At 39.8% G+C, this 22,946-nt stretch overlaps 1 protein-coding gene across 13 annotated transcripts in view; it reads left to right on the top strand.

Moving 5' to 3' along the window:
* The window catches only part of myt1lb (myelin transcription factor 1-like, b), a 117,277-nt gene that overhangs the window by 39,488 nt on the left and 54,843 nt on the right, over nucleotides 1–22,946 (top strand). For 12 of the 13 annotated variants that reach the window (XM_030443330.1, XM_030443331.1, XM_030443341.1 and 9 more), the window contains 2 exons: nucleotides 4,773–4,818; nucleotides 7,245–7,278. The exons of the other annotated variant lie outside the window; for it this stretch is intronic. In XM_030443330.1, the coding sequence (XP_030299190.1) occupies nucleotides 4,773–4,818; nucleotides 7,245–7,278 (80 nt within the window). The remainder of the gene's footprint in view (nucleotides 1–4,772; nucleotides 4,819–7,244; nucleotides 7,279–22,946) is intronic. 13 annotated transcript variants of the gene reach the window in all.

Here is a 22,946-nt window from a genome sequence, read left to right as displayed (position 1 = left end):
TTGGTAGAGAGAGACAGCGGAGCCGCAGCGGACAGAGAAGCGGCTTTAGGCTCAACACACTCACACTCACACACAACACCATATTATGAGGAAATACGTACGTTAGATAACCGTGGCGTTTTTATACCGCCGTTTTTTTGACATCCTTTTGCACAACAGGATTTTATGTATTCATTAAAAAACACACAAAAAGGGCATTTTATAATACGAAGCAAAAAGGGCAGGGGCTCAAGCACCCTTTGGGCCTTATGTGTGCACGTGCCTGATCAAGGACTGTTGTCACCCCAACCACAGACTGTTCACCTTCCTCCCCTGGAGCTACAGGTCACTCTGCATCCAGACCAGCAGATTCAGGGGAAGCTTTTTCCCTGCGTCTGTCATGCTTCTGACCCCCCCCCCCCGCCACACGCACACACACACACACACTCGCATAATATACACACTCACTCCATCCCCCTGATTCTCATCCTTACTCCCTTACCCTTACCCCTCCCTTAGTATTGCTAGCAAGTTTAGTATATACTGTACATACTGTAGTACTGCTAGTAATTTTTTCTATACTGTATGTACTGTACCTAGACCTATTTACACTCTATTAATATACTTATTTTATGTACTGTCAATACTGTAAATCTATCTATATTCTTCTGCACAATTTATCCTGTACACACCTCTTTTTGCACTTCTGGTTAGATGCTAACTGCATTTTTTTGCCTCTGTACTTACTGTACACAATGACAATAAAGTTAAATGTAATCTAATCTTTTCTAATCTTCTCCCATTCTATCCATTTTAGAGCATGCACCACAGCCATCACCCACAAAACCATTTTCCATACTAGTTAGGAACCACTCCCCAGATTTCAATCTCTCTTTCTGTCTCCATCTCCCTCGCTCTCTTTCTCACTCTGACTGTCAGCGCCCACTCAGATGCTATCTCCACAGCCCTTCACACTAATTCAGATGCACTTAGCATCGGTTTGGTACACATGTTTACTGTCACTAGATGATGCATGGCATAAAATACCTATTTGCAGTGAAATTTGATAGTGCTAGAGCAGTTTTGGTGGCTACCTGCTGCTACATTACAGAATACCAGTGTGTGTGTGTGTGTGTGTGTGTGTGCGTGTGCGTGTTTGCATGTGTGGTGCCATATGCCTGAAACGCATTCTCCCAAAACTTCAAGGTGAAAACAGGGAAACTGATAACGATGTGAATTGTTGTGACAGATGTCTGTACACCCCCATCACCCTATCCCCACTACCGAAATGATAAACACACACACGCACAAATGTTAGTTCTATGTCTCAGTGCATATTACAATAATCATGCCTTACTCCCTGTAATATCCGAATTCTTCGCTATCACCAGTTCATTATCTTCTTCTTTCTCTGTGCAAGTTGTCTGTCTGATAGCATTCCTGCCATTTTAATGACAAGGACACACTAATTTCCAAAAAAGTGAATTTGCATGTCTGTACAATCAAAACCAAAACAAACACATTTGGAGCTACTTTTTCCAATATCTGAATTCCACTTTCCTTTCACAACATGCATGTATTATCAAAGGATGTCAATTTTCTATGAGACTGTTTTTTTTGTGCTGAATTAAACTTGTGTGATTGTAGGCTTATATGGTGCTAATCTGGAATGTGGTGGTGCTTTATTTTATGCAGCCATCTCTTCCCAGACCTGTTTTCTGAAAGCAAATAAATTGTGTAACAATATATGCTGCATAATATGGCACATGGATTAAAATTCATGGATGCAAATTACATAACATGGAAAGAACTTCTCTCATACACATTTAGAGGCCTTGAATGGTAAATGGGAATATGAAGTACAACAGGATTTTTACCTAATTATCTACTGCCTTCTGCTTTGTTTTGAATACACTAACTTAATCCCAACAGAGCTCATGTGTGAAATGAAATTGTGAATTACTCCTATACAGTATCTCCACCCTGCTTGAGCCCTCCCGTCAACAAAACAATCAATGAAAAATACACTGTCTTTTTGGTACGATCGCTGAAATTCTTATGAATGTAATGCGTCATTATCAGACCAAATGGCGTCAGGTAATAGAAATGGTTCTTTTATTTTTTAAGCTTTTATTTATTTACATTTTTAGATTTTGCTATGCTATAAAATTTTAAAGCACATTTCATTTAATTTCGTGTTAGAGTAATATGAATTGCTGTATGCAAAAAATAGGAGATAATGCAGTATTTACTCAGTAATTTACATCACTCTATGCATTTGCTTAACTCACCAACATAAACATAGAACTTGGATCAACGTGATTCTGTGGTTATTCATGTGGGCCTATAAAGCCAGGGTCTAACTGAGACGCAGAAGGAGAAGGAGTTGGCCTCTTCCTAATCCTAAATAAGCAGGCTAACCTTCGTTAGAGCCATGACTTTTTCCCATCGGGTGCTAAGAGAGAGAAAAAGACAGACAGAATATGAAGGGCTCTCCAACATATGGCGAGCCACAGCTCCTGGGTCTTGCTGCTGCCGTTAATGCTGCTGTTGTGTTATTCCTATTCTTCTGCTGTAAATGTTGTGTTCAACCCTGATGCAGGCATCGCTTCAAACCATGACCCTCAGAGAGAGCCTGTCAGCTGCAGATAGGCACTGTAGGATGTACAGTGCCTATCACACTGCTTGTGTGTGTGTGTGTGTGTGTGTGTGTGCGTGTGCGTGTGTGTGTTGTGTGTGTGTGTGTGTGTGTGTGTGCTTGCACTTCAACTAAACATGTATTTAAACAAGTCAGTCTTACATTTTAGACCACAACGGATGTGCTTCTTTTGAATATGGAAACATTCTGCAAGCAGGTTGAGACTTTTTCTCTTGATTTTAGTATTTAATTCATTTCATTCAGACAGCTCAGTCTAGAAAGTTCAAGACAGTTCTTCAAAGAGACTCTTTTCATATTTTCATATATTTCATATATTTTAATTAATTATCAACAGTGTAAAATAACAAATGGGTCTTTCCTAATACACATAAAGCTTTTGCAGCTGCCAAATGCTGTTGCAGTTGTTGGTAAAGTAGAACTGTGGGGTGCAGGAATAGTGCCTTTCACAGCTGAATAGACAAGAAAAAAGCACTAAACTTAAAATTCTTCATTTTTTTGTTCTCTGAATATTTCATTACACAAAAAGCAGCCATGAGTACACAATTACTAAAACAGTGAAAAACAGATATAGTTTAAAGCTTAGATTTAACTGACATTGTTTTAATTGCTCCACAGATACTTGATGTATTTTTTGTGTCTGAAACAAGTAAGCTCTTGCATTAGGAGTCAGCTACTGCTGACAAGGACCACATACATTTAGGGAAGGGTGTTATAATGTCTGCACCTCATTGCTTCAAAATAAATGTGTCTATGTGCTGTAAAATAAAAATGTCAAACACGATTCCTTGAAGACTATGTAGTGGACTGTAACAACAAATATGAGCCCAATGAGGGATGTTTAGTGAGAAAGTCAGAAACATTCAAGGTTCCACACTCACATGTATAACCACAATAACAGTGCCCTATACTAAGTCTCTATTTGAATGAGGGCCGAAAGGTGAGAGAAGGGGAATTGGATTGATAAATTGTTGTTTTCCTTTGTCCTTTTCTATTTTTCCCAAGGAAGGATTTCTTTTCTATTGCTGTGGATACAACAATTACGCGTCATGTAGCGTATATTTATTCATACTATATATAGAAAGTTTAGGTCACCCTCTCCAAAATACTCCAGTTTGTTCCTTTTCTGCTATGCTAATAAGATTTACAAGGTATCCTTGCCTTTCATCATTTTGTTTTTCTCCTGTTGTAACATTTATGGGCATTCATAAAAAACCCACCATTAGGGCTGAGGGCCTCTACAGTATAGTAAGTGTACACTTATGTGGTGTTGATAATTTATATTTAATAAAAAGAGACCTCTAAACAGAGCCACAGTCCCCATTGTAGTCCAGAGTACAAATATTTACAGACATCTGGAAATAACAGTGACATACACAGGTGTTAAGTCACCTGAACAATTTATGATTTGTTGGTGAGGGGATAGACCTATCTTTGCAGGGATATGTTGGTCTGACATGACATGAAAGAGAGGTGGAAGGGAAGATAATGCATATCAAGAGATTAAAAGGCCAAATACTGAGAGTGTATGAATGGAAACCATACAAGTTAATATTGGATGGTCTTATGTCTGCAGGTCATCTGTAGAATTACCGAATAGTAGTTGCATATTCATGAATGGTTGGACTGATGACTAGGATGGATTGGTGGATGAATGGAGTATTGAGAAATGAATAGTTCAGGAATTATGTATTGCATCATTTCAAAATGTTAATTAATATGTATCATGAAAATTAAATGTATGGTCATTTAAAAACAAGTCCTCAATTTGCATAATTTTCATTGGTTTTGAGTTATTTGCTTTAAATTGTTTTTTCCACTTCTGACATCAAACCTTTATAACCAGTGTGACACTAAGTACTGGCTTTTGGTTGAAGAGATTTCTTTTTATAAATGCATTCATATGAATTGAACAGTACAGATGTCTTTGAATTATTTGATTGCAGACTGAACTGTCAGTCAGTTATCTACAGTACAGTACATGAAATGTTACAACTAAGTGATGCAAACATCAGGTGTGAATCGAATGTTTCACAAGGAGAATAAGTACTCTGATCATGAACATGTATCCAAGTTAAAGATAATTTTTGCAATGCTGTCTGTTGTGTTTAACAGCTTGCTTGTGCCCTCTTTGCAGATGGAGGTGGATGCAGATGATAAGCGCCATCGCACACGCTCCAAAGGTATCGGCATGGATACACACACATTAGCACTACAGTTTAGGGTGACCTTCACTCCCCCAGCACAAATGCATACACATGGACGCATATACTGCACACACACCACTGCACAAATCCCAGGGTGTCACAGTTGAGTTACCTTTTCTCACTGCTCTCTCTCTCTCTTCCTCTGACTCTCTTTGATATATCTCACAGACATAGAATCACAAAGTGCATATTTTAAGAGGTTTGTTCAAAATGAAATATCTACCACAGTGACATCTAATCCAACAAAACTATACATAGTACAAATTATTGAACTCTTTGAAATACTGAAAAAACAATAGGTAACTCAAATCAACTATAGTCTTTTTTAAATTTTCTTCCAAGAAGTGCTAATAAAACTTTCTTATATCACTAAAAATAACCACCTAACCAAGGGTGAAATGTTTAGTAAGACAGTGGGGGTAGCAACTAGGTAGGTCGAACCCTAAAAACACACACATAAAAATAAAGCACTTACAGTCAATGTTGCTGATCTGGCTCCTATTCGTGTCTAGGTGTGTTGTTCTCACACCTGACACACATTTTGTAAAAACTTCAGAACACAGAATATTTATCTGTTGTCAGTATTAACTCTTTAACCAGCAGCTACATGTTGGCGATTCCATGAATCACAGAACAAACAAAGAGGCAGGGGCTGCCTGCCCCAGTGTTCACAGAAGTGCTACATGCAGATCTGTTTGAATTTCGACCGATTTTGATCGGTTCATAGCAACATAGTTCAGTGACAAATCAACTAAGGACCCAGTTTTCAAAACTAGGATCATCCTCGAGCATGTTACATTAAAAGACTCCAGAGCAGATGTGTTCATTAATAACAGTTATACACTGGTTAATAGATATAACATGCGTTTCAGTGATGCTGTAATTTGAAACAGAGACTGTTTTTTACCTGTGTAATAGAGCTGTGAGGGATCCGCTGTGTTTAGTGTGTGAAGGATACAGAACAGCCAAAGACTTTAGCACACGGCTGCTGCTGTTCACAGTTGTTTCTGATTGACATGTAAACCAGCATGAAGAAGGAGCTCAGTAGCCATCCAGTGTGTTCTGCATTCAGTTTAACACTGAATATTGAAGGGAAACATTTGCATTCCTTTAGCGTGAGGAAGCATTTGACGACATTACAAATCTTCTAGTGCACATGACCCCATGACAGTAATGCATTTGCACCATTAGGTGACCCTCTTGATGCATATTTTATATCCTCTAACTTTAGAAAGTATCAAACATCTTTGACTGAACAAAGAACATGGTGGTGACCAATGTCCTACATCAAGTGGATCAAACACTTTGTAAGCTGTGTAGTGAAGTCTATGACCACAAGGCCCTTGTTTAATTGAGTTACATGTGTCCTCCGCGTGTCCAAATGTGTCATGGCTGTGTCGGTGGCAAATTTAATTTTCAGGCACTTCCAAATGGCAAATCTGCTAAAATGTATATTTATAAAACAAGACCTTGTATTGTGTGATTCTTAGCAGAAAGTATTTATATATTATTTTTCAATGTGGGAATACAGACTTTCAAAGCAGATTTTCTATTTGTCAAAGCAGAATAAAGCACCCCTGTAACAAGTAGCATTAATAATGGCTCCATTCCATTAAGTGTCCCAGTAAGCCTTTTCACTGAAATAGCATTCACAACACAAGAGTACTATGACTGGCTCACCAGCATTAAATTCAGCCATCAATAATGTTCCACCTATGCTTTTCCTGTTTTGAAGTTAAATTGTCTGCTGTGAAAAGGGTCTATTTTCTAAAGTTCTTTCAAGCTGATACATTCCGTACTACAATACAGACACTCAAATGAATTAGTGGATGATAAATACATTGCTCTATACAGGAAATAAGGGAGGATTTCAGACACAACACAGTCCGGTCATTTAGGTATTAGGTTTTGTTTTTGTAATTCAAATGTTTATTACTTATTAACCAAAATCTCCATTTTTGATGAAGCTTGTTGATTATACATTATGTCACCACTGCAATTGTGTGAGTCATAGTATGTGCTAATTTTACAATTTCCCTAAATTTCCCAGCAAGGTTTATTGACACACAACACAAACATGTTATTTTACATACTTAGGATGGGATAAGGATTTGGTCATTCAGCTACGGATATTCAACCAGAGTGTAACATTGTCTAAACAATACAACTCAAAAACAAAAATTACACTGAACAAATGAACAAAAAAAAAAAACACACTGACTGTATATCCCAAAACCCATATTTTGCATTATTTATTTATATTCTGTTTTTTAACTGTTGTTTAATATTGAAAATGAAGACTAAATGAATTCTGCTCTTTAAAAAATATATAAAAAAGTGAGCTGCACCGTGGCACAGCATTCACGACTCTCTGTCTCTCTCTCTCTCTCTCTCTCCCTCAGTGCCTGTGGACCCGGCATTAACAGAGCTTTTCAGGTCAGTGGAATTGAAAAAGTGCATGGTACTGGTACACAAGCACACACAAAAACAGCACAAATAGAAATGCACAAACGGACACACACACACACACACAAAAGCACACACACCAAATTGGCCTGTTGTCTTAGTGCTGAGGTAGAGATCGGCAAACATTGCCTGGATCAACTGTCACCTTAATACTGACCAGAGACATTCCAGCCTTTCCTCTGCTGTTTGATCACTACACTCACATCAGCAGCCACAAAATGTGCTTTGACGCCAGTTCTTTGACTTTCCCTCCTCTTCCTTCGGTACTTCTTGCTTTCCTTCTCTATTTTGCTGTGTCTTCAGCCATGAAGAGATCCTTATGGATAGTTGACTTTCTCTCTTCCTATCTGTTTTCTAGTGTGAATTTCTTACTGTCTCCCTTGCTGTCTTTGTTAAGTGTCAAAGATTATAACAGAAGAACTGAAACAATAAGCACTAAATTATTTCTCCACTTAGTTAATACAATTTCCTTATATTAAATATTAAAAAAGAGGCTTTTCTCCCATTTTCCTCTTTTAATGTTACAACTAGACAAGCTAAATAATTCTGTTTTTGTCTCATGTACTTGATGATATTTTGCATGATAGCCAATTATCAATTTATTACCCATGCAGAGCAACTATTTCTCTCTTACTTCTCCAACAGCCTTTAAGTTCTTGCTTAGTGAATTGAATGGGTAAGAGGTAGAATACATCATTATTTCAAATTTGGAGGTTTTCTTCACTGGAGAAATTTCTTTCCATTAAATTTTTTTTTTAAATTGTTGTCTTTTTTAGGAATGCAAAAATGAGTAAAAGATTAAGCTTATGTCTGCAGTTCATCTGTAGAATTACTCAAAGGTTGGTTGCATATTCATGAATGGTTGGACTGATGACTGGGATGGTTTGGTGAAAGAATTGAGTAACTGAGAAATTAGTTCAGGAAGCAAACCTAGAACATGTGAAGTAATTGAATGTAACATATAGAAATGTATACTGCATCATCCTTCAAAAATGCTATGCAGATTATATAATCAAAAATCTATTTAAATCATTGAAATCATCTAACAACTCTCAGCAATAAGAAACACTTAACTATATCTCAACTACACTGTTTACTATCTACTGTCTAACCATCAACCAAACAGCACCAGTGATTCTTGCTATTCTCAGCAGGCAGCAGCAGTAGTATCCACAGGCTAGTGAATGTACTGTCTGACTCAGTTACATAAGTGGATTTGGTAAGCCCTGAAGCCCCCAATTGATCCCTTGGTACTCTTCAGCATACAGGCAGTAGTTTGGCATGTACAGGAAAAGTTGAGGGCTAGGTGTGTTGTGTGTGGAGCTGATACCAGTGACAGCTGGGTCTAATCAGGTTAAGTTGAGTACATGGGCTTGTAGTGCAGAACAATCTTAGCAGCAAACACATATAGCTATGGCTAGCACGTATGTCAGTAAGTCACAAACCACACTGCTTAAAACGAAACTTTGCACACAATACTCAAGTGAATTCATAACAATGTTTAAGGTTGGATGTCTCCATTTTGCTTCCAAAATATAAATGCTGGGTAGGTTGTAGAGGGCAAGAGCCTTGGTCAGTGTCATACTCGTAGAAAAAAAAACCTGTACATACTCATCTGAAAGACACTTTAGTGTCTGTTCATCATTGGTTATAAGAAACATCAGATTTCCGCTCAGTCAAAGAAATATACAATAGGTATCCTGGGCAGAGTTCAGTGACCTCTACTTACAACCTACTGTAGTTCAAAAGATGTTTTATCGACTTTGCTAGCATTTAGCATTGGTGCTGAATGCATTGGAGTGGTGAACAGAATGTTTTCCCACATCACTTAAATTTTTCCAGTTAGTTTTCTAGCCTGATAATTTTGAGACAAAACTCGGTTTTCTCTGCCAGCAATGACTCGGCTTAAAAAATGCAAATGCAGTCCAACTCAAATGATCAACATTTAGGTGGCAGCCATCAAAGACACTATAAGGACCAAAATTATTCACAATACCAATTTCAAAGGTTGGGGTTACTTTGCTTTGCTAGTTGCCATTTAAATGAACTAGCCACTCCAAAACATTGGCCTTAATGGAGCTCTGATACTTTCTGATACATTCTAACAGTTTATTGACTTAAGCTGAACACCATCTCTTGTGAGGACTGTAAACCCAGAGGATTTGACTGGAGTTCATTAATGTTTCCCACTCAGCCTTCCTGTCTGGAATAGTACCAGTACTGATTGTAAAGTTAACCATTTACACAGAGGCTAGAATTAGTTTTAACAAGGGCTGTCAAACGATACATTTTTTTAATCGCGATTAATCGCATTTTGTCCATAGTTAACTAGCGATTAATCGCAATTTTTTTGGCACATTTTTTCTGTTCTAAATGTACCTTAATGTATTTTTTTCATTTTCTTAATACTTTTAGCAACATAAGAAAGGGCAAATATGCTTGCCTTATGAAAATGTTTACTCAACACTTGAAATCAATCAGGAAAATAAAAGGCTCAAAAAATATCCCCTCACCCTAAATAGGATCAAAACATGGTGATGTCTGCTTTTGGCAAGGAGGGGGGCGGTGGGCTCTCTGCATCTGCCATGTGTTTGGCTTGCAAATGATATTTGAGACTCAACGTACTTCAATGGTAACTCATTTCATGTCGACAGTACGTGCAGATAACTTTTGTCCTATAGACAGAACCATCTGGCAGTGAAAGTGAATTTGCTGTTCATAAGTCCTTTCTCCTTTTCCTTTCACTTTCGCTTTTCAGTCCACCGTGTTTTTCCCGAACGCCAACCCTGCTTCTTCTTCTTCTGATTCCCTTTCTTATTCTTCTGCCACACTCTGGATCAAGACTACAGGTGCCATCGACGGCCATAAATCAAACAATGCGCGTTTCTTTTTTTCTTTTTTTTAATACCGAGCGTTAATCGCGCGTTAAAAAAATTAACGGCGTTAAGAGGATGTTGCGTTAACAAGTTATTAATGCGTTAACTTTGACAGCCCTAGTTTTAACATATATATGTTTACTTATTAATTTTTATTTCTTATTATTTTCAATATGATTGACTGAGTGTACAGTTTGCAGTAACCTCTAGTAATTCAAGGGTGGGTATTTTGGTGACCTCTACTTGTCTTTGTAAGTTGTTTCCAGCCCTGTAATGTATAAATGTAATTTTGTCCTTGGCTGTGTGTTAGGGGGTGGTTGCAGCTAAGATAAGGGCTCCTGCCAACCTATATATCAATAAATAATATTCCACCTAGAAGATTACTGCGTAGGGTGATAATCATAGATAGTACAAGGTGTACTTTCTCTCCTCTCTCTCCCCAGTGCCGCTCCTCCACCCCCCAACACACAAACACATTTTCACTCTTTCCCTATTTTCTCAAATTTTTCACCTCCCTCTCTCGTACCCCCCCAGTCTGCTGCTGCCTGCAGATAGTAATTAATCAGGGGATCGATGTGAAGCCTATCTCCAGGCTGGGGCATCTATAATGTCAATAATGCTGCTAGATGGCCTCTTCCCCTGGAGAGCTGATAGTCTTCAGGACGAACAGCCTTGACTTTGCATTGAGCTGTCTGGGCTGCACCAGATAGGCTGCTACTGTTATGTTTGTATGTGGATTTTTATGCGCATACCCTACTTGCATGTTAAGTTTTCATCACATACAGTAAACACACACACAAACAGGGAATGGGGGAATGCAGATTATATAAATATCAAATGATAGAGATCTTTTTAGGTGGTCTGTTAAGAAAGCAGGTGTGTGATTGTGGTTATGAAGATGATGCTGCCTATCACAGACATTGAACTACTCTCACTACAGCATCAAAGGGCTCAGCAGGAATCTTTGGGCATCGTTCTTCATACACGAGAATAGCATTAGCTTGATCTAACCGTTGATTTGGCACTAGCTGGATCCTGACTGGTTAAAATTAACTTATAAATGAACAATTAGATACAAATTCAGTTTTCTTTTAAAAAAAGGTCCATCAGAATAGTGTTAAGATGGTCATGGTGAGAATATAACTTGTTGAGAAGGTATCATAATGAGTTAGCATGTAACAATTAAGACGTAATAACCTGTGCATGTTTGAAATACTATTAAAGTCCGTGTAAAGCAAATTCAGCCATTTTCTTCTAAACACATTAAAAAGGTCATAAATATATTTCCTTAAAACATGTAACAAGCCATTCAACCATTTAGAATTTAATTTTGGAGATAGGCTCACAAACTGTGTTTCAACATTTCTGTGTTCGGGATTTAATGGGCGGGTCAGAAATGATGGCCGCGTTACGTAACGCGGCCATGATTTGCATAAACCTGGCCCTGCTGTGGAAGCGGTATAAATACATTCAGCGCATTAGCTTCGGTGGTTTTTCCGCTCGCTCTCGAGTCTTGGATAGCATCTCTTAGAAAAGTTTGCAGCTAGCTAACCAGTCAACCAGTCAGCTAACCAGTCATGTCTCCTCCATGTTGCTCGTGCATCTTTCCTGGATGCCACAGTGTGCAGGGTAATGCGCTGTTAGCTTATCTAAGTTTCCTACGGACGACAAAGTAAGGAAACGGTGAATCGATTTTGTCAAGACTAGCTACTGTGGAGAGTTAAACATCACCACCATCACCCATCTCTGCAGTGTCCACTTTACCCCCGATAGTTACAGCAACTGTCACCAGGTAAAGTCTGGATAGCTGAAGAGTCCGCTGACGCTGGTCAGTGGGGCTGAACCGACCCTCTCCGTCCCCGGCTTGCATCCTCCCGTCCCGCCGACAGCGCATGCTGTCATCTCCACCACCGGCATTATGAGGCCGCCTACGAACGTCTCGCCGACGACAGGTCTCTCATCCGGCATTACGTGCCCGCCAGAGAGTGTATGTAGAGTTTAGATTCTCTGCCCGAGCCCGACCCTGACCCGAACAGGACCGAGGGCCGGGTCGGGCCGATATTTCCCGTCATTATCCTCAGGCCGGGTCGTGCCGGCCCTTGATCAAGCATTTGTGTGTATGTGTGTGTGTGTGTGTTTTTTTAATAACTCAAAATAATGACTGTATTTCCAGCCACAAAAGGTGCATCTCTCTCCTCCCTCCATGTTGTTTGTGCGGCTGCGTGGTTTTACACGTGAGTGAGTGTCCTCGTGATGTCACTCCCCGAGACGCACAAAGAAAGCAAAAATATATATTTTCACTAAGAAAATGACAAAAATGATAGTAACGCACAGTGATTTGAATAAATAACTTTAATCTGATTAGTGGTTTGGAAATATTACCGCGTTAGATTACTCCTCACTGAAAAGAGTGATCAGATTAGAGTAACGCGTTGCCGGCATCACTGCACGGGCTCGGCTCGGCTCGGCTCGGGCTTGATTTTTTTTGGGCCAGATCTAAGTTCTAAGTGTGAGTGTGTGTTTATGTATGTTATAAATATTGTACATTTGGGCAATTAAATGCATTTTGCTGAAGGTGCAAAACCTGAAAGTGATTTTACATCATGCATACTGTCATGCCCATGTAATGTTAGCAAATGTTATTGCGTTTAATCATGACATAATTTGGCCTCATTCCCTGAGCTGAGTCCATCTGACAGCACAATGATAATCCACAGGTAATATTTTATAGCTATGACAAGGAATTATATGTAGACTGGGGTTCTACGTGTGTGTGTAATGTAAAACATGGACTGTGAGGAACAAGGCTCAGCACTATCAGTGTCTGACTCAGAGTCAGTTTCTGGCTCTGATGGCTCAAACAGGTCGGGCTGGGTCCTCCGATGACACTGCTAGCTTCCATTGTTACTGTAGGTTACGTCCTTGTACAGTACACGGAGGAGGCTCCCCTCCCCACGTGGGCGTGGTTCCAGCGCCTCTAACTGACACGCCCCCAGCGTTTCACAGCAGAGAGAAGTGCTTGTTTTTCCATGATTTTGAGACCTAATTTTATATACTTGGCAATTTTTTTAATCTTTCAAATTTGGCTCAGTGGTCAATGACACATGCTTCTGTGGTGTGACAAACTCATAACACAAATTTATTTCTGCTTTACACGGACTTTAAGATCAGTACACTTAAACAAGAAATTCAATTTGAGTTTTTTAGAGCAATTTTTAGTTGTTAGAGCAAATTAATTAAGCAAAACGTTTGTTACTGGACCAATGGAACAAAAAATATGTAATTATGGACATTGTAAAGGAGGTTTGTCATTTAGGTATTAATATAAATGAAATCTACTTTTATCATATTTATCATATGTATATATTGGCCTTATAAATCATACAGACTTGTACATTATTTGGCTGATAATAGCTTTTCACTGATATATCAATATCTTTGTTTCAATCAGGAGAGGCTAGTGAAGGAAGTTAAGAAAGAGTTTATTGCATGTATCTACTGTATGTTTATCTATCAGCAGACGATATGTGATATATTACAGCAGATGATAAGTGATAGTGATACTTGTCAGAAAGCCTTTGGCACTTAGACTATATGAGGAGATTTTGTGATGGAAATGCATCTGCCCTAAGCAGCAGCAGAAGAATCCCCCAAAGGAGCCCAGACACTGGTGGTGGTGGTTGATGACTCTTTTGAGACATATAGGTGATATAGATAGGGGGACGAAACAAATTATGAAGCTGATGAAGCTTGTGAATCTGGACTGGGCAGTGATGGGAAGTGGAGGGCGTGTGCAAAGCAGCAGCATGAATGAATTAGAGGCAGGGGACATTCGTACAAGAAGCAAAACTCGACAAGATGGTGGTTGCATTGACAGCTTGTCAACAATACTTACAATACAGTCTAGTTATACCCAAGAAAACAAAGTCACAAATAGAGGCATGTATGACTCATCTGAGTTATCTAATCTAAACAACAGAATCCAGCATATTGAGAAATAGTGAGAGGGCCTGAATCAATGACAGTCTAGACCAGGGGTACTCAAATACAAATCTTAAAGGGCCACAAAGATTTTTTTCAATGACTCAAAGGTCCATGTATTGAGGTCGGTCAGGCCACATGCAATAACACTGTAATATTCGAAACAAAATGTCCTTTTCATTCAAGACAACAACAAAAATACGAACTAAAATAAAATGTCATTTCCATTTTGACAAATTTAAATACATAGTTGAATATTTCCTCTTTTTGTTTGCCTTCAAACATTGTGTCCATCACTTCAGTCATGCATTATTTTATTATTTCTGCATCTGAGAACGGCTTCTTGTGCTTACCCAAAATCCACACCACTCTAAGTGAGCACTCTGTTGTTTTTTGTTGTTGTGTCATAGATGTGACAAGAATCCTGCTTGCAGCTTAAAATGACGATTTCAGTGCATATATTTTTGTTGTTCTTGCCTCTGAATTTTGAGGAATTGTCTCTTCGAAATTCCTATGCCTCGTCTCATAATGCCGTTTCAAATTGTAAATCTTCATCACAGCTTCTCCTGGCATATTAAGCACATGGGTCTTGTGCTGGTTGGAGGGAGAATGAATGCATTTTTTTCAGTCCATTCTTCTTTGAATTGCCGATTTTCACTGACCACTTTTCTTTTAGCGGTGAACATGGAACACACCATTTTCGTGCAATCTAGGCTCCTACAGCCGGCAAAATGTAAATATGTGAACCAGAGTCCTGCACGGGTTCGGGTACCCGCAGCTGACCCGCACAATTTGGATGAAACGGGTGAAAAATAATGTACTGTGTCGGAAACGGGTGCGGATCAGGTCGGACGCCTGGAAAGCGCTTGTCTGGTGTTGCGATTGCCATATTCAAGGCGTCATGTGCAAAAAAAAAAAAATTATTAGCGACACAGCTACAAAAATATGCCTGCATTTCAAAATAAGAAGCATTTATATATGAGCTCACTCATGCGTGCTTGCGCCCTCCCAGAACTCCCATTCCCGACGCTGGCTTACTTTCATTTTAAAAAATTATGTCCGTCTAATTGTTCTTCGGGTGCAGGTCGGGCGTCGGTAGCAATTTATAGCAGGTCAGCTCGGGTGCGGAATGTAATTTGTGCTACTGTCGGAAAACGGGTTGGATGCGGTTTTAATTATGGCGGGTGCAGGTTAACAGAAATAAGACCTGTGCAGGACTCTGATGCAAACTGCTCCGAAAACGAAAGTGAAAGTTAAAAATTGCACTCGCAGCAGTGAGTGACCCAGCTGTCTATGTATAGTTGGCATGGAAACAATTCCTGGTATACACGTGCTGACCCAACCAAAACACATGGTGAAGGAATAACAGTTCGGGGGTCACAAACAGGAGGCCGGCGGGCCGGATGCGGCCCGGGGGCCACCTATTAAGGACCGCTGGTCTAGACTTTCTGGTCCCACTCTCACAACCTTGGCAGAGAATATGTCAGAGTGAGCTAACCATGAAAGTGGTGGCAGTCTTTTTTATGAAAAAAAATGAAATGAAGATAGCAGTTACAGAGACCCCATCTCAATAAACCTCCTCATGGCTTCCATACAGTGTGCTAGGTGGGGGCAGGGCTGTGCTAGACATAGAGCTCACTGCATAAACATTCCTCTCCACATCTCTTTTGTCATTTGCATATTTACAGTCTGCCATGCTAATCATGTTTATTGGGGTGTATAAGTACTGCGCATGAGCTCAATAGGGGAGGATAGCTTTGTGCCAGAGACCACATGGAAGAGGCACTAGGATAAAAATCGCCCCCATTTCTGGAAATAAATGGCTTCTCCAGCAGTAATCCCATTTCAAGAGACAAAAAGAGCTGTCTTACGTAACTAGGACAGCACTGGCTTTTGCTAATTATGGTGTTTATGCACAGTTAAGATTTTCCCTGGTTATAAACAAAGACCATGATTTATGAAGATATTTCTGTGTTGTTGGTGTTGTGTAGTTAAACAAGTGCAGTGCTTATAGTATCAAATCATAAAACAGTGCTGAATCTATCATTATGTCAGGTGATGGATGTCTGGCTTACAGGAAAAAGGTATTTGTTCATTTGATGACATGTATCAGACACATTGTATTTTATGTAAAAGCTATCAATATGTAAAGATTTTCAAGGTGAATGTCTCATTGCTTAAGGCTGGCTGGCTGGCTGGCAGAGGTAAACTAATCACTCCCTTATTTGCATTAATAAAAAAGCCAGGGAAACCAAATTAAGATTTGCACCATTTCACCTTGAGCATGTAGATTTCATTGTCAGTCCTAGTGTGCTTTTGCACTGAAGTGTTGAGAACAGTTAAGTAAGGGGGATAACTGCTAAAGCCCCCTCTTTTTCCCTGTCAGATTTCTGTTCCCATACAAAAGACATAAGGTTGTCCTCTGTCGCCAACTGGCTGAATGAGAAAGGCGTACAGTCCTGGTCCCAGCTTTAATTGCCGGTGTCAGAGCTGAAACATGGTCGAACAGGAAATGATCGAGTTAATGAAACGTTTTAATTATTCAACATAATTGTGGAATGTGACGAGCGTGTCGGTGAATCCCTGTCCTGGCTGTTCACACAAAGTGTCTGTGCAACACACACACACACACGCACACACACACACACCCATACATACTCATTTGTATAATGTCTCTCTCGCTGTCTCTCTCTCATTCCCTTTGTCTCACCAACACTGAACACTTGCTTTTCCGTGGTGCTCTCCCTTATCCTTATTACTTGCCATTCTCTTCCATGATAGAATGAGCAAGATCAGTCTGTGTTATAATTACTTGACCTTGTCTGCTCGGGGTCGTTACCCTGAGCCGCCCACCTCAGCCACCGCCGAGCCTGTATGCCCACTGGCCCCATCCCCTGCAGCCATTCTGCACATCACTGCAGGGCTGATGGGCACTGACATATTGATCTGAGAGCTGTAGAGCACAAGAATGGAAAGCAAGAGCGTTCTCTCTCTCTCTCTCCCTTTTTTTTTCTCTCTCCCTCTCTCTCTGTCAGTACTACACACATACCCACACACCCACATAGACCAACTGTGCACACCAGATAATTAAAGACCACTGAAATTAACATAGGATATCAGTTCATCAGCATGCCTGAGACCTCTCTCTATCTCACTGTCTGTCTTTGGTCACTCCTAATTTCCTTCCTTCTGTTTCTTCATCTTGACATTCCTCTCCTCTTTTCCTTCCTGTCCCCTTTTAGTTCCCTTTTTCTTCCAAACACTCTGTCTCTTCTTAGCTCCTTTCCTTCCTTCCTCTTTCTCTCTACCCCTTGCATTTCTCCCGACAGTCTCTGGCAGAGCTAATTCCCTCTTCAGATGGTGCGTCTCTCATTTGCATACTTATCAAAGTGTTTGGACTATCCAACAGAAGCTGTAGGAAGGTGGGGTCATTAATATGTTAATTGCCCCACCCCCACCCCGGCTTTTAGACAGGCACACAATCCGTATCCTCCACCTCTCTCTCCACTTCACATTCAGTCTTTGAATGTTTGAATACCCATTACAGGCCCTGTAAATGCCATAAGACTCTGCAGACATCTGCATACTGTGAGGTGGGTAAGGTAGGTTCTCAGCTATCTAGTGGGTGTGTAAATGTGGCTGTGTCACTGTGTGTCTGTGTGTGTGTGCACTTACACTTCAAGCTGCCATCAATTAAAAGTACAGTTATGATTAAGCAGCATTTGTTTATTGGACCTTTTAGACCCATGATACAATTTGAATTTAAATTTCCTTATGGGCTGAGAGCGATACAATTTGCTTAAACATATTTTAAGCCAACATGTAAAAAATCAGTTAAATAGTGTGTTTAGCTGCTTTAATTAAAGCACAATTTCTTTTCGTACCTTGCTAACTAGCATACTAACTACACTACCTAGTACGTGAATGTTAATACTACTTCCATTCAACAGAACCTGTTGTCCACACATCACACCTTAGATACACAACCCTTCTTCAAATGAATCAGAGGACTGGTGTTTTTGCCCGCTCTGGTTGAAATAAGGCCCAACTCACCTATGAGCTTGACCCTTATCAAGGCATACTTCCATGACACAGTTCCACAAATCTACCGACTTATCAAAAAAGCACAGTTAATATAAACTCTCTCCATTCATTATTCCAAGGCTACAGTAGACTTACTCTGCATACTGTACAGGAAGCTGTTCCCATGTCAGTTAAAGTAACATGATGACAAAAACTGTCCTACGTAAAGGTTGCAGGGTCAATGGTAGAATCGCTCAGCTGAAGGATAGGGACATCATGTTAATTCTGTCTCATCTGCTCGTAAACAAAGGTTATTGGGTGATTTATGTGTTGGATGTGGTAACAAGGTTTGGTTGGCAGTGCATTGCAGATAAGTATCGATTGATTAACATTAACATCAATACAGGTGATTAAGTGAGGTTCTGTGGCTGACATTCATCAGGACTGACACAAGAAGTTATATGCAAATGTTGGCATAAGGCATCTTGTGTTTTTTGTGGTTTACTATTAAAACTTTAGGTTTCATGGAAGGGCCATTAACGTTAACATTAAACATGTATTCAATGACATGCTTACAAACAGAGTTTCCTGTTTCCTGAAATGAAAGGTAACCTGTATTTTTCTGTGGAACAGAAAGATAGGGACTTACATGTTTTCTAAAGTAGGTTTAATAATTCAGCCAGGAGAGAGAAGGCAGAGGAACCACTGCAACATTCCTGCTCACCAGTTTTAATTTTAGCTTTCCAAGGACTTAACCAAAAAGAAATTCCAACAGATACCTCACCCAGCATGTTTATGTTTTGAAGGCTTTCTGTCAGTCTTATGCTTTCACCTCTACATTGTGCTTCTGCCAGCACACCAAGGTGTGGCTTTTTGGGTTGGTACTATATTTGGAGGATAGAATTATTGTAGGTCAATTGGAGATAAACAGTGTGATTTTTACAGCAAGAAACAACACAGACCTCCAACACTTGACACTTGACAACTCCAAGCCTAATTTGTGAATGGTTTTGCTTCTGACAAGAACAGTGCTTGTACAACTGCACAAAAACATACCATTAGAAACTGGATGGAGGAATGAGGACAGAAAAAGGAAAAGGCAAAGAGATTAGACAAGACAAAAGGTGAACAGAGGGGAGTCCTCACCTTGTTCTCATCAACAATAAAAGCCTCACAAATCCACCTGGCCTTGCCTCTGAATACATATTTCTCTCAATGCCAAACCAAGAGGGTGTTCAATTCAAAACCACACAGGGCAGACTTAGTAATTACTCTCACTTTGAACACAATTTCCTGGCTGGGGGAGATGATTGACAGATTGTATCCATGGTGTCAGGGGGCCAGCCACGCCCCTGCTGACTAAGACAAAAATTAAAGAACAGCAGGAGCTAAATTACACCTTAGCAAAGACCTCTGGCAAGAGGACAGAAAGGGAAGCATGATGAATGAGAAAAGGATCAGAACAGAAAGGTAGAGGGTGAGTTGCGTGGGAGGATGTAGATGATTGGAGGACTGGCTCGGAAATACATTTGTAGCCACTCACACACACACACACACACACACAGATGTTGGTAGACACACAAACAAATGCACTGAGGTAATGGGTCTGCAGTACTATTGGAGTGCAAAGGGAGAGACACTTAAATGCCATCTCAACAGTTGGGATGCTATTTACTCCCTTCCTCACACACACACACACATACACACACACACACACACACACACACACACACACACACAAACAGTCATCTCCGCTCTCTCTTCTATGTCATGCTCTCAAAGCACTCAGACTGATATGAGAGCAGCAAGCAACCAGCAGAGTGGCACAATGAGTCTCTGGGTATCTACTTTAGAAGAGCTCCTGGAACAGCAGGAAGTGAGCTAGAAGAGTGACAGATCCTTGTTCTGCACATATTGTAAGGCAGAAAATGACTGATGGACAACATCTACTGTGGTTGCTCTATAGAAATGGTTTGGTGTAACCATAGTATAGATTTGGCGATGTGCTGTATGTTCATTTTTGTCAACAAATGTAATGGAAAAGAAAAAACAAAACTAGAAAATAAATTATCCCACTTACATTTATTTTATGTGTATCTAAACCATAATATGTATTATTCCTCTGTGCCATAGTGTTCCACTGTTCCAAAATGTATTTAAAAAAGCCACACTGTTTTACAGGCTGACATGTTTATTATTGCTATGAACTGACGCTGAATTTTATTTTCAGTCAGTCCCACATACAGTACAACATCCTGCTGCAGGAAATACTCTCTAGACTAGTACACCAAATATGGATTAATCAGAAGCTGAACGTAATCACAGACAAACCACTCTTGTACTCGTCACCAAGCTTTATTCTCAATAGGAACCAACAGGCTTGGGGCTGAGTGCTAAAGACAGAAAATATTAAAAGACATAACAACACATTGTTGGGTTGAGATTTGTTGACAACAAGAAGAATATATATTAATACCAGATGTATCCTTTAAATTTGACATCTTTTCTGAAATGATTTTTTTTTTTTATATAATTCTGCTTGATAATAAGATTATAATAAGATTATGATTTTCTTTCACATAGTTCTATATATATCAGGTAGGGCTACCACAAACTATTATTATTGTCATTATCGATTAATCTGTCCATTATTAATACAATAATTTGTGTAGTCTATAAATGGTCAAAAAACAGGGTTTTTGGATTAGGCTTCTATGCATCTGGCATCTTCTCACTTGACTGACACACTGTGTCAGACTTATAGAGATCAATATTCTAATAGTCATTAGAATACTGTAAATTGCTTGTTGATGTGGAGACACATATTATTTGCACTGAAGGGGCATTGCTGACTGCTGGTTCCAAACCACTTGTGGCTGCTGTCTGATGACCCACTGTGTTTGCTGCTAAGACGGATGGTTTACTGTAGGTTTCTATCTTGGCAGAGAGCAGCCAGCCTGGCTTCCAGGGGCTCAAACAGGACCAGAGCCTTCAGAACAGTCTCTTCACCTGGAGAGAGAGAGGCGAGAGAGGCAAAGGGCAACACACTGACACACAAACACATTCACACGTACATTGACACCTACATAGGCTCTCACACTGCGCACTGACACAAATGTAGACATACAAACCACACGCACATCTCCTAAGCCCTCACACATGCACAACCTACTTCACATGTAGAGCAGCATTCCCAGCTGAGTGCCTCTCTCCAACATGGCAATTTCAGCAGAAAGAGAATCCAACTAAAGTACACAGGGTGCCATGCTGATTTCACAACAGGGGGGTTGAATGGCAGAATGGCCTCACTACAGCCCTCGTAACTGATCCTGCAAGATCCAACTCATCTATTTCAATAGCACTCTATCATAAGCACTTCTGTGTGCATATACAGGTGGAGCTAGATTGAAGCAGAGACATTTTTTTAAAGTCTTGTTGCAGTATTGTTGGATTGTTGCTGTAAGTACTGTTTGTTAAATGCAGGATATATTTACATAGCTCCATACTTAATTCCAGTGAGTGATACTATACATGCACACATGATACAAGATACAATTCATACACAGAAACACTGCGTACATGCTCATACACACAACACCACCTGACAGTGATGTTTTGGGTGACATTTAGTTTCTAGGTTGCACAAGATGCTCCTATAAATGAATCATGAGTAAATCTGTGAGGTGTGAATAATAGATGGGAGGAGAGGTAAAAAACAAAGGAGTGCTGTTATTATTTGTTAATAAGACACTCTGGAGCATCACTAACTAGATCTCATTACCACAATACACGCAGGCATGCAGAAGCTCACACCCACAGTCACACACACACACACACACACACACACACACGCAAACACATACACACAGGAATATGTCGCCCCACCCACACGCACACACACCTTGTGCACACACCCTACACGCCAAACACATGCAGAATGCTCTGATCTTGCATGACTATTTTTACCTGTGAAGCCTGTCGTTGCCTAGCACTCTGTAATTACATCCCACACTCCACCAACGAATGATTAGAAGCAATGATGGATGGGTTAACACTGTCACCTAAGGATGCCTTGGTGCAAAACTAATTACGCCATGATACATGTGTCATAAGCCTGATACATGTGATAGCCCTCTCAGCCTTATGCCATAACTGTGGAACAAGTGTGATAAAGGTGGCCGACGTGTCTTGTGTTAATCAAAAGATAAGAGATGATGAAGTAACGCCACTGTTGATTAATAGATCTTTGTAGCTCAGTGGGGTCATAAATATCTCCAGAATAACAGGGAGAGTTATTTTAGTGGATCTTCGTTTGCCTCAAATGTTTATGTTAAATGTTCCACTTCTTTCTTGTAAATCTTGCAACTTTTTCTCTCTGCAATACAAATTCTCTCCTTGTCATATTTATAACTATCAATCAAACTTGCTCTACTAACTCTCATATTCTTCATGCCGCAGAGGTTTATTCAGAACTCAAAAATTCTGCCTTTAGTTTTTGCCTTGCACACCTTATTTCAGTGTGAAGTTGCTTTTTGTCTGAGTATTGTTCTTATGAAATGCTTGGTATCTCCAAATCATTGTAAAGGAGGGAAACCTTATTAAAGGTTTGCATTAAAGAATTGTCTTGTAGATGGACTTGAGTATTTCACATACAATCATCTGTTATTTCGTTATTACACTTAATGAAATCATTGTCAAAAATATTTTTGAGCTTTTCATTTCCTTTGGTGCAAATTTTTCCAATGCTTTTTTGTCGCT

This window comes from Sparus aurata, chromosome 16, assembly GCF_900880675.1.
Source record: "Sparus aurata chromosome 16, fSpaAur1.1, whole genome shotgun sequence".
In the NCBI taxonomy this organism is placed as follows: Eukaryota; Metazoa; Chordata; class Actinopteri; order Spariformes; family Sparidae; genus Sparus; species Sparus aurata.
The sequence above is the reverse complement of the archived record's forward strand: the minus strand, read 5'-3'. Positions and strand labels throughout refer to the sequence as shown.